At 45.1% G+C, this 12,578-nt stretch overlaps 1 protein-coding gene across 3 annotated transcripts in view; it reads left to right on the top strand.

Moving 5' to 3' along the window:
• LOC144721221 (dynein axonemal heavy chain 3-like) overlaps positions 1-12,578 on the top strand; it is an 814,808-nt gene that overhangs the window by 510,480 nt on the left and 291,750 nt on the right. For all 3 annotated transcript variants that reach the window (XM_078598660.1, XM_078598658.1, XM_078598659.1), the window contains 3 exons: positions 3,863-4,061; positions 5,080-5,188; positions 8,743-8,862. In XM_078598660.1, the coding sequence (XP_078454786.1) occupies positions 3,863-4,061; positions 5,080-5,188; positions 8,743-8,862 (428 nt within the window). The remainder of the gene's footprint in view (positions 1-3,862; positions 4,062-5,079; positions 5,189-8,742; positions 8,863-12,578) is intronic.

Here is a 12,578-nt window from a genome sequence, read left to right on the forward strand (position 1 = left end):
TACCCCGATTGTGCGATCGGCACTTGCTCAAGAGATGAAGCATCCGTTCGGATCTTGTCAGGTGCAGGGCAACCCTTCGTGTTAGACAAGGATCCACTGAAGCAAATATCGCAGAGCTGCCTTTGAGGTTCCTTCAACTGACCTCCGCTGCACATAGTAGGTTACAGCACTTTCCCACTCTCTCAGCAACAGAGAATAATGCACATTACATGGTAGTCAAACCAATATTTATTTACTAGCGGTAAGTACCCGGCGTTGCCCAGGCGAAAAAAACAGACACACACATCGACTTACACACAGACATCGACCCACACACATAGAAACACAACGACTTACACGCACACACACATATGGACTCACACAGACAAACATCGACTTTAGACACACACACATGGAGTTACACACACACATCGACTCAAACACACACACATAGACTTACACACACATATGGACTCACACCAATATTTATGTATTCACGGAGATGTAATTCAGAAAAATTAGGCGCAGTACCCAATTGTATTGTGGGTTTTTGTGCATTCTTTGGTGATTGAGCTGAAACCATCAACTGCAAACCCTTGAGAACCTGGTTTAATCACGGATTTCCACCTGGGTTCAAACCCAGGTTCGCAGCGATGCCATCCTTGGAACTCTAAATGTCTAAGCCACCCGGTCACCTTCACATATATTATTTTGAGATTTTTCTTCAGCCACGTTTGGAATTGTATGTTGACACCATGACCTCTCTCTTGCTATCTGTCAATAGCTTAATCTATCTTTTGCATTGTTGCATTTGTAAATAACACGCATTGATTACCTTTATTAAATGGAACGATGAGAGTACAAGTCAAAAGTCACCACTCAAACGATAGTGAGTCCGTGTTAGTCCCTGTTCTTGAGCCAGTGTTGTACATTCCTCGTTCTTATGGCAAGTGGCAGTAATTATGTTCCTATATTGTGAACAAATGTCATTGCTCCAACTAAGTTTGAAGACATTTTTATTTTAAATAAAGGATCCTACTTGGTCAATGCAGTCTTTGTTTCATATTTGCGGCCACTTCAAAAGGAAACAGGTAACATTCATATTGTTGACTAGGGACCCATTCTTTAGATGGAGTGCTCGTACTAATAGCATCTGGCAACAAAGCAACATATTTTTAACATTCTGACTCTGCTGACAATATCTTAAAGATCAGTCGACAGTTTTGACTGATGGATAACATGAATATTTACATGTTTATGCGGGGAGATGAATTGATGTCGATTATTTTTATTTCAATCATCCCAGGGCTTGGTTTCACCTGATAAAGAAATTCCGTTCCTGATGCATGTCTGATCCATATGTCATAGCTGGTCCTATACACTGATCACTCTCTTCTGTCACTCTCTTCTATCGGAATATGTTGCTTTTTGTTATCAAGTTCAGCTGGACACTGAAAAGCAAATAGAAAAAAATAAATAGTGCGCAAACAGACATGAGGAGAGATGCATGCTCAGAATTACACTGATAGATGCAGAGAAGAACGTGGATTAGGGACAATGCAAATCAGAGACCACACATTGACTTGTTAGTGGGATTGGTCAGGGATGATGGCCAATGAATGAGGCTCTTTCCAGCATTCCGGAGGGAAGAGTGGAAGACCACTGCAGGTGGAGCGGTGTGATCAGGTCATTTGCAGTGAGATTCATTGGGTTCACCACTGATCCGGGTTTATGTCAGACTAATGGCTCAGTTTCTGGTTATTTCTGTGAGAAATTACCAAGCAGTGAAATCCTTAATAAGTCGAGACCACCAGGCTTGGCAGCTTATATTTAAGCTGGGTTGGAGGGGGAAGAGCGCCTTGACAAAGGAATTTGCATTAGCTGCAGTAACTAAAACCACCACGTAAACAACTAAAGTATAATTCGTTTAGCATTAGAAGAAGTTACAGCAGCAGATGTTAGTGTAAATGCGTTTGGTATTACCTTAGAGTCGCGGCATCTCTTCAGAAAGGTGAGAGACTCGATTAGCTAGTTACTGCAGCTAATGCAAATTCCTTTGTCTAGGCGCTCTTCCCCCTCCAACCCAGCTTAAATATAAGCTGCCAAGCCTGGTGGTGTTCATTCAGACGCTGTCTTTCTGACAGACCTGTTCTTCACCTGAGGACGGCTGCTTGCGTTGTGGCCGAAACGTCGTGATAATTATTTTTTATGTTTTATTTTTATTATTTTATTATTTCCATTCTACGTGACTTTACCGAAAAAAACAATAAGATGAATCTCTGCAGTCACGAAAGTTTTAAATCGAAAAAAATCTCCGACTTGACTGTGAGGGATCACAGAATTATAAGGGATGCACGTGGCCTTCATCCAACAGTGGATAGGCCACTGATAATGACGGTGATACAATTTCTGGGAGAAATTAACAAAGCGATTAATTTGCTGTAGAGTGGACTTGAAATATCATGAGATAATGTGTGTGCAAGTGACAGTCCAACGCCTAGTTTTGCAAATCACCCCCAACTAAATTGTGAACATTAATAACGGGCCTTATCCCGTGTAACACGTTGTGCAGGTCTGCCTTGAAAATTAGATATTTTAGTAGCAGGCTTTCACCGTGTTAAATAATTGATATGACGTAAATTGATATTACTGTTCACTTGCAGGGGGTGAATATTCCAGTGTTCATTGTGCTCACCACGAAGCCACATTATATGAGACTAATGGTGGCAGTGTCTGGTGTTTCTGTGACGAATTACGAAATAGTGCAATCTGTTGTTGAGTTGATTTTGAAGAGATTTTTCTTTAAAGCACTAGCCATTACGCTGTTGCTCAAATCTAAAACTTGACAGCTTTCCACAAATTGTTATCGAGTGACTTTAGAGGGCTTCGATGAAACATGCAGAGCATGGAATCGTGATGTGCATGAGGAAACCCACGTGGTTGCCCAGGCAACTAGGTGGGCCCATGGCGGACAGTACAGAAATTCCACTTCGCCGCAATATTTGTATCATTTGAGCATTTTCCTCTGGTGTTTGTGGAGTTTTTCTCGAGCCAAACTGACTCAAAAAGATAAATGTGTCAGAACATCACAAGGAGGATTGTGCTGATAATGCGAAATGAAGGGTCATTGAGACTTGCCGAGGACTTGCATTGCATGGCCAAATCTGGCAAAGCCGTGCCAGACTGCAAACGTGACGAGTTTCGATCCCAGTTGGACGTCCACTCAACCCAGAGTCTTGAATAATCAGTGAGACTTACCAGGGTATTTACAATACTGTCCAATCAATCAACATTATGAAAGAAACTACCAGGTAATACATCTCCTTTACCATTGAATTAACACCACGTTCATGGCCACTGACCAATTTGTCCAGGGTTTTCTTTGTTTAAACAAATTGTGACATCGGCCCAGAGACCTTTATTTATTTTTTATTATATAAAATATGATTCACTTTATTACAGTGAATCATATTTTATATAAGCGATGATAAATAAATCGCCCCCCCCCCTCTTTATCTGCGACTCAATGGGGGCTTGTTCCTTTTCTGCCTCTGTTCTGTTCTGGAGATATTTTCCCCCCATCCCTCCGTGCAGCCAACTCCTTGTCGCTATTGATGTCTATGCTCATGACCTTAATCTTTTCTGCTTATTTATAACTGTTGCCTATCTCTGCAATATCCCTTCAATATGATTATATATATACACGTATGAAGCATTGCACCCTGTTTTCGGTGCTTCTTCATGACGCACATGTGCCGCCCTTCGAACGTCACCGTCATATGCAGCTGCACGCCGATACCACGTAGATAAATCCCGAATCGAATTGTTCAGCGCCTGAGTATTTTTCTCGCTCAACGACGGCATCTGTGCCCCGGGGAAACAGCCCGGGACGTGGTGGCGAGGCTGGCCGAGGCTGGTGTGCGCAGCACCGCCGAGTTCCCGTGGATCGCTCAGCTGCGCTATTACTGGGAGGTGGGGGGCACGCGCGTGTGCATGGTGACCACCGGCGTGCCCTACGGATACGAGTACCTGGGCAACACGGGCCGCCTCGTCATCACCCCACTCACGGACCGCTGCTACCGGTACGCCGGTCGTCACATCGCACACGCACCACTGATACCGGTACACCGGTCGTCACACCGTCCATTCACCGCCGCTACCAATACGCCGGTCGTCACATCGCACACTCACTACTGCTTTCAGTATGCCGGTCGTCACATCGCACACGCACCACTGCTTCCAGTATGCCGGTCGTCACACCGTCCATTCACCGCCGCTACGGATACGCCGGTCGTCACATCGCACACTCACAACTGCTTCCAGTACCCCGGTCGTCACATTGCACACTCACCGCTGCTTCCGGTACACCGGCTGTTGTAGTCATCTAATGTAAGCATTATCATCAATAAAAAATGTTATGTAACCATTTAGTCAACAATTGCCATTGTAATGCTATTGCTATTTTATGCAACAGTTGAAATTCCACATTACTTTGATGGGGGCTAATCTCTCTACTGCTGACTTTCCACAAAGTGGTTCTTATTTTGTCAATCCCAGAAGGATAATGCGTGGAATTAACCATTGACTGTGATTGCAACTTGCTTCTGTCCAATTGTGGCTTAATCGCTCGAACCACAGCACCATACTGCCAGATCCATCATAAAACCTGCCGATATACTTTTCTGTGAGGACCATGATGGACAATGCTGCCATGAACAATAGCACAAGCATCTTCATTCATTTTATCACAACCCACCACTAACATAGCAATTAATTTAAATACCACTCACAATGCGATCATTGCATAAAATTTTCATCTTAGTCCAATGAAGCTCGAATTTTTTTTACTTTCCCACGGATGCCAACTCCAGTTTACATCCCGCACCTCCAATTAGCGCGGTTGTGCTACGCACGGTGTGAAAGAAGTTCAACATGCACACGCAACATACGTCCACTCGTACGTAATTCATTCAGACGCAGGTTAACGAATGTGCACAGCGGATGGCAAAGGACGAAGGGCTTTGTGCGACGCTCAGTAAATCGTGATTCTCCGCGCCTGTGCGTGCGCGGGTTGAGTGGCCTGCTTGACTACGCTTGCAGGACACTCATGGGAGCCTTGCTGCTGAACCTGGGAGGGGCGCCCGAAGGCCCAGCTGGAACGGGCAAGACAGAGACCTGCAAGGATCTGGCTAAGGCCGTGGCTAAGCAGGCAAGATGCTACGCACACCTTGCCACCGCCCCACCTGATTCGATAGAGACCATTCCCTCTGACGAGGAATCTCAACGCATAGAAGTGAATGCATGAATGGAATAATAAAGCTCATGGTGCTAAAACAGCTCTTTTACAAGGATGACCGCAGCCCAAGCCACTGTTGACAAGAGGATATGTATGTGTATGTGGAACTTATTTCGCATTGTACGTAACCAACCGTGCTCTAAAGAGCCCCTCTGCTGCACATTTTGATCTACTCTTCTACGTTGCTAAGACGTCTTGAAAGAGCTGGGAGTACCCATACTTTACCCCACCACACTCGACCTGCAAATCGACTATCTGTGATGCACCCATTCATGCTGCTGGGTCGGCAGCAGCGGGAGGAGTTCGTGGGTATACAGAGTCACTTTATTCTTCAGGTATTTGCACTGCCGTGCTGCATAATAAAGGTTTTGTGAGCTCGTGAATCATTTTTTTTTTGCAAATCAGGTATGTGCGACAAATATCTCGGACATTCACAGGCAGGGCGATTGAAATTTTAAATAAAACCTCGGATTCGATGGAAAAGATATGGCTTGCATCGCTCTGGATCTATGAAGAGACGTGGGTGGAATGTGAGACCATTCCACAATTTGGGAACAGCAGAGACATATGAAGCGCCGATGATTATAGCACTGCACGTGTGTGCACACTGTGTGTATGTGCGAATCTCACTTAAAGTTTTATTACGTCAATTATCGTTTCCAGTATCCTGGTCAAGTGGGATCGATGCTGGCCTTTGTTAGGTGTGGGACATTATTAATGCTGGCTAATTATTTATTAGGCGATGCACAGTAGAGGCGTTAACTAACGAGTTTGCGTGTTTCTCTCCCCGTGGTCGTGTGGATTTTTTTTCCCCGGGTCCTTCAGTTTTCCCCTCCACATTTAGAATCAACATGCGTTTGGAGTATTCAGCTGCCAATTTTCACGTGACAAACCACTCCGTTGGGCTATCATTTGTGGCCAAGTCGCTTCTGAAACAGAGCTACATTGCTCAGTAGGCCTTACCTGGTAAAATAAAAAAAGTTGATAGTTATATTCGAGGTTTCGTTTCTGCACTAAGCCTGAAACTCCTCCATTCTAACCACGAACCAGGCTCAACTGTTTGGAGCTTTTGAGAAATGGTGAATTTGGGTTTATTCAGAATTGTTTGTTCATGGGTCATACACATTTCATGGTTCTAAGCAGGAGCATAGCTCTGCTGAATAGAAAAGTAATAATGAAAATAAAGCGAATAAAAATAATAAACATCAAAAAAACACTAATGGGGACTGTAGCCTGGTCCTTAATTGGAGGGAGTGTACTGGCAGTCTATAATGTAGACTGTCGCCTGGTTATTAAGTTTCATGAGTGTACTGGCAGTCTATAATGTAGACTGTAGCAATGCATATTCTTGGGACTTTCAGTAAAGTCACGTAGATAGGTTCAAAGAAAGAACCAAAAATTAAATAAAAAACTCCGACGTTTCGATCGCAACACGAGCGGTCATCTTCAGGAAAAGGGGGGTTAGCTTCCAAGGCAAACTGTTTATAAGGGTTTGAAATGGGCGTAGCCCAAATGTCAGCAGCCAATGGTTGGTTTTCCACCAATCAAAGGGCTGCCAGGTTAAAATTCGCATGTTAAAGAGAGATTAGCATGTTCATGGTAGATCGCAGCGCTGCAACCAAGGGGTCAAAAATTGTTAATGTTGTGGATTCACTCTTCAACACACCGGTTGGCTAAAGTAGTGAACAATTTGTCTTTTGTCAACGTGACACCTTTTTTACTGATTGGCCGTGTCGGGTGGTGGAGGGTTGCGACACACTCACCCAGCTTAATAACGTAAATCTTGACTTAAAGCTTTCGTGACTGCAGGAATTAATATTCTTGGGTCTTTCGATAAAGTCACAATGAGCTCTGCTACGTTAATGTCAACGCTAATTGTCGTGCTCCTGAACCACATTCATTCTGATCGCGTCCTCCTGCCAATTGCCATGCTGGATGCTGCCACAGTGGTGTAATGGTTAAGCCACTGGAACTTTTAAATATTGATCAAAAACTAATTTCTTGAAGAGCGGATTTTTGTGTTTAGTTAGTCGTACTTCCTCCGCACCTCCGATTAGCACGGTTGGCTATGTATGGTGCGAAAGAAGATCAACATACGTAGTATAATTGACAACACACTGGGCTTACAATCCAGGGGTCGTCGGTTCATTTCAGTCCCCCAGTGGGGCAGTTGAAACAATGCTGCAGGTTTCTTAACCTCCTCGCCCCGTCTCTGGCCCACCCAGCAGTGTGAAGGGGTTCACGTGCAGTCATTTGGAGGGTTGTTAAATAAAGTGTGGGTTCTCCCACCTCTTTGAGGACGTCTGGGAGCATGGAAGAGTAGGTCAAATACCCTCTCAAGCAGTGGTTACCAATCTTCAAACATTCATCGTCGGCCATCATTCAGTAAAAACGAAGGTATTTCATACTATATAAGAAAGCTATTTTCTGGCTGGATTCCTGCCTGGATTCTTGTCTGCCTGCCTGGTGAACGGCCAAGTGTGTGTGTGCATGGTGACGTTGCCGCGCACACCGCACGATGACAATCATCCGCCATCCCACGGCGTTCAGCCGGGTTCATGAATCGCGCTGATGTCATGGAGGAGAGAGGGCAGAGAGGCAAGGGGAGAGAGGAGGGAGATTAGGTAGAGAGAGACAAATCGGAATAGAGGGGATAGGGGTGGAGACAGAGTGAACAGCCATGAAATGTTGAGGAAAGAGAGAGCAAAACAGAAAGAGGAGATCGAGGGAAAGTGACCAGCAGTGGGAGGGAGGATTAGAGAGCGTCGAGATATACTGAGATGGAAAGGGGAGAGGTATGAATAAAGAGAATGAGAGGTGAGAGAGAGAAACATGGAGAGAGATAGGGGAAGTGGGTGAGATGCAGTAAAGGGAGACGAGGAATAGAGAGAGAGGTGGAATAGCGGACAGGAACAGATGATAGAATTGATGAATAGAAAACGTTGCAAAGCGAGACATTGAGATACATTGCAATATACAGCACAGATAAGGCAAGAGAAAGGTGGAGGGAGACAGGGCTCCACAAAAGATTTAAAGTTTTGCTGGCTGACTGGGAGGGATGGACAGTGAACCGAGTGATCTGCAACAGTTTCACAGATCACTTCCCACGTCTTTGCGGGGTACCATTGGTCTGCGGATCACAGGTTGGAAAGTGCTCTCCTATGAGGGTCTTTAGACCGTCGTCTAGTGTTTTGGGTGGACAAACCTATAACAGGCCAAGTTTTTCGCAGAGTGCGGGAGAAGTACATTATTCTTTGCTACTGCGATAGCAGTATGTTCTACGTTATGCCCCTTCGATAGCGCCACATGTGGTGGATGAAAGGGCCTGCACGCGCTGGTCTAGTTGAAGCCTTCCCACCAGCAGCGGTGTCAGACCGAGCAACTGCAGGGCTGCACCTTTACACGCCGTTTTTCCGCGCTGACTTGGCGGCCCGTGTGTGCGGTCTGCTCTTGTGCGTTGCCCACAGTGCGTCGTGTTCAACTGCTCCGACGGGCTGGACTACAGGGCCATGGGCAAGTTCTTCAAGGGGCTGGCGCAGTGCGGAGCGTGGGCGTGCTTCGACGAGTTCAACCGCATCGAGCTGGAGGTGCGTGCACCCCCCCCTCCCCCCCCGCAGGGCCCATTAACCCGGCCCCGATTACTCGCTCCCACGCCCAGCGAGGAGGTCCTTTGCTGCTAAGGCGATTGTCAGGGCGCTACGAATGCATTCACGGGCGGGGAGATGAACGGACGGGGTGATATTAATTAGTGAGCTTCGCGAGCTATCGGTGGCGCGCGTGCACGCGGCGATAAACGGCCGGCGATTGCAGAATAAATGCGGCAGAGATGAAAGCGGTTGAGTAGGTAAAATAAATAAAAATTCAACTCATTCATCAATAACACTGTGGCCTTAAGACGGAAATATATAACCGGCAACGTTTCAGACAATGCCCCTTCTCTTTAATAGCACATAAATCTGCGATATCCTGATACATTCCCTTTTATGTCTATTTATTTAGTTATTTTCTAGCAGCATTAGAGATTCACTAGCCTTTTGCCCGTCCAAGGACGGGTGTACTTCAGTAAATCTGAAACTTGTGAGCGGAAAGCAGACCACGACGTGTTCCATTCATTGCATCCATTCGTGTGCAATTTGTAAGGGCGCACTGACACAGATTTATTTCATTTGAAGGTTATAATCCCTTGTTCATCATGACGTCCTTTTTACTTCTATGTCTCAACAGCGTTATGGAGATCGCGTGACATGAGGGTTCTGCCTTTGTCGTGAGGGTTGTGAGTTGACGCCGAGGAGGGGGGAGGAGGCGCTTCGGCCCCCATTTGGAGAGATGTCAGCCGCTAATTATTATTAATGAGGGGGGGGGGGGGTCCATGTGAAGGACGTCACTTGTTCATGAGTATTAATGAGGGGGGCTGGTCGACGTGGAGTGACGTCACGTGCGGGACACACAGACATTCTTGGCTCATCGTAGTAAATTTGTTGTGTTGTTATTTTAATTGTGCTTGTGCACTATTGCCAATTGGGCATTACCGAACGATGCGTTTGTATGCGCATCTCCGAGAAATTACTTAACAAAACAAAAAATAACAAACTTTTTGAATATTTTTCAGCGCAAAAAAAAAATATGCACGTAAATAATTGGCTCGAAAGGTCGCGCACCTTGTGTAATGAGTTTCAACGAGCGGTAAAGCATGTTGTCACTGCAATAATGGGTTTAGTGTTTTTCAGTAAAAAGAAATTGCTGCGGTGAAATAAACTTAAACTTGCTCCCATAATTTCACGGCGAACACATTACCTTGCGTGAATAAGAAGTTGCGCGTGCATTGTCAGCAGTTTTTTTTGTGTGTGTGTGTTGCGCTAAACTGATTAAATAGCTAAATGTTTTTGTGATAAATGGTTTTGAAGTTCCCCTCATGCTCACACTCGAGCAAGCACACTGCTTGGCTAAGGGATATATTTGTTGCTCATAAATCACTTAAAATCCACACCTGCCATCGCTGGCCCCTATTCTGTATCTTAGGTGCTGTCATCGTCGCTGCAGAGTCTGCGGCTTGCGCCAATGTAGTTGATTCGCGCATGTGATATTGGAGTCATCAAAACACAATACATTTTTTTTTTCCGTGAGAAAAATTGCTTTTTTGCGTGTGTGTGTCAAATTTTGGCGAGAGCTGTCGTGCGCCGGTTGCGATTCATCTGAATTGCGGTGAAGCGCAGCGACGTGGCTGCCGAGAAGCTCGCAAAGCACTGCCTTGCCACTTTGATAGCCGCCCATCATGAAACCCGGGTGTCAGGTGTACCACGTTGTTGTACCACTTTGTACAACGTTGTACCACGTTGGTGTACTGCGTTGCACCGTGTTGCACCAAGTTGTACCAAGTTGTCCCCAGTTGTACCGAGTTGTACTGCGTTGTACCAAGTTGCACCGAGTTGCACCAAGTTGCACCGAGTTGCACCAAGTTGTACTGCGTTGTACCAAGTTGCACCGAGTTGCACCAAGTTGCACCGAGTCTCAGCCACGTAGGTTTTTGTGGTTGTGGTGTATAGCTCTCCGATGAGTTTTTTGGGTTGTACCGAGCGTGTTTTTCACCACGATTGACGACATTTCACTTCACGTGTCAGGAGCTTTGTTCAGAGCTGAATTGATGATACAACACACCAAACAATACGGTAGCAAGTTGTTAACTGTCTCGCCTGCTATACAGGAGGTCGTGGGTTCAATCCCAACCCTGACACCTGTATATTTGGAGTTTGCATGTGTCTCTCCCTGTGGTCGCGTCGATTTTTCTCTGGGTCCTCCGGTTTTCCCCTCCACATTTAGAAACATGAGTATGAGTTTTGGAGTGTTTGGCTGCTATACATTTCCACATGATGAACTACTTTGTTGAGCTATCATTTGTGGTCAAGTCGCTTCTGAGAAAGGGTTATGGAGCTCAGTGGGTCTTACCTGCTAAAGAAAAAAATAGTTTTGATTTATCGTTTTTTAGATTGTCCTAAGATGAACTATGTTTTTTCGTGATTGCTTTGTCACTTATTTCAGCAAAGTTTTGCCTCTGTGGATTAAAATGTTCAGTTTCATTTCCATCTTAGGAACTCTGCAGGACATAAACAACGCGTACCGCCTGATGTATGCGTGAGATGAGTGGATCAGGAGCCTATTGAAGTGCCTTCAGAATTAGTTACATTCTTATTTTCCCGTGGTCTTTCCCAGGGTGATGCTCCATTCATTGTGAGTGTTTTGATTGAAACAAGTCTTAGCCTCGTAACTCAGTGCCAAGAGTGCAATTGGATTCGAGGCAAAGGAGAACAAAGCTGGATTAAGCACGCTGATTCAAGGATGAGCCTATTGAATACGAGGATTCAAATTAATAACTACTGAAAACGATACCTTTACTTTCAGCAAATACAATCATTCACAGTTTGATTCAGAAGCTAAGTTAGTACTCATATATATTATTATTATTGTTTTTTTACAGAACACTGATCAATCATGCTGGCGAATCGACGAATTAACTGCTCATGACAAAGTGACCCATGAATGTTTATAATGATAAACAGATTTTGGATTTATGAGTATAAAAAAATCCCGATTGCCTCCTTGCTTACAGAACAGGCCCTTCGCACGTACAGTGCTCGCTAGTTTACAGCTGAGCTAGATTTTCCCAGGGCTTTGGCCGAGGGCCATACATATTGACCTCAAGGTAACCTTTCTGAAAACTAATTTGACGTCTCTGCAAAAAGGATTAGTAGGACCCCTGCATCTATTCCTTGAAATTCTTGTTGGGTTAAGGAGTAAGGAGGTGAACGAGGACTTAATGTGCATAATGTGGCAGATTATGAAAAAAAGAATGTTAAGCTACAGAGTTTTGGAACCCATGCATGAAAGGCAGTTTCGTGTGATGTGGTCAATTTCTTAATAGGATAGCTGGTGTGTGCCAACACGTGAATGAGGCCCATTATGTTTTGGGCATATTGGCCCCTAATGGATTATATAACACATTTAGAAACTGTGTTACTCGGAGGGGGGTCTGGGGAATAAGGAAGTGCATGTGAATGTTTGAGTCACACTTGCATGTGTGTGGACTCCAAACAAATTAACCAAGGAACGGAGCAGGATTTCCACGTGTAATTATACACAGTGCACACAAGGCACTTCGTAGTACAGCTGCGGCAAGCCACTCAGATGTACAGAGCAAAGCGTGGGAGATAAGTGCGAATGTATAGATCCTATCGGAGAAAAGTGGTTGTGATGGGTTGAGGTTGGTGTACGGGGGCAGAGGTGTTTCTAACTGAGGCAGGCATCGGAA

The sequence above is a fragment of the Lampetra planeri genome, chromosome 11 (assembly GCF_965212315.1).
Source record: "Lampetra planeri chromosome 11, kcLamPlan1.2.h2, whole genome shotgun sequence".
NCBI lineage: Eukaryota > Metazoa > Chordata > Hyperoartia > Petromyzontiformes > Petromyzontidae > Lampetra > Lampetra planeri.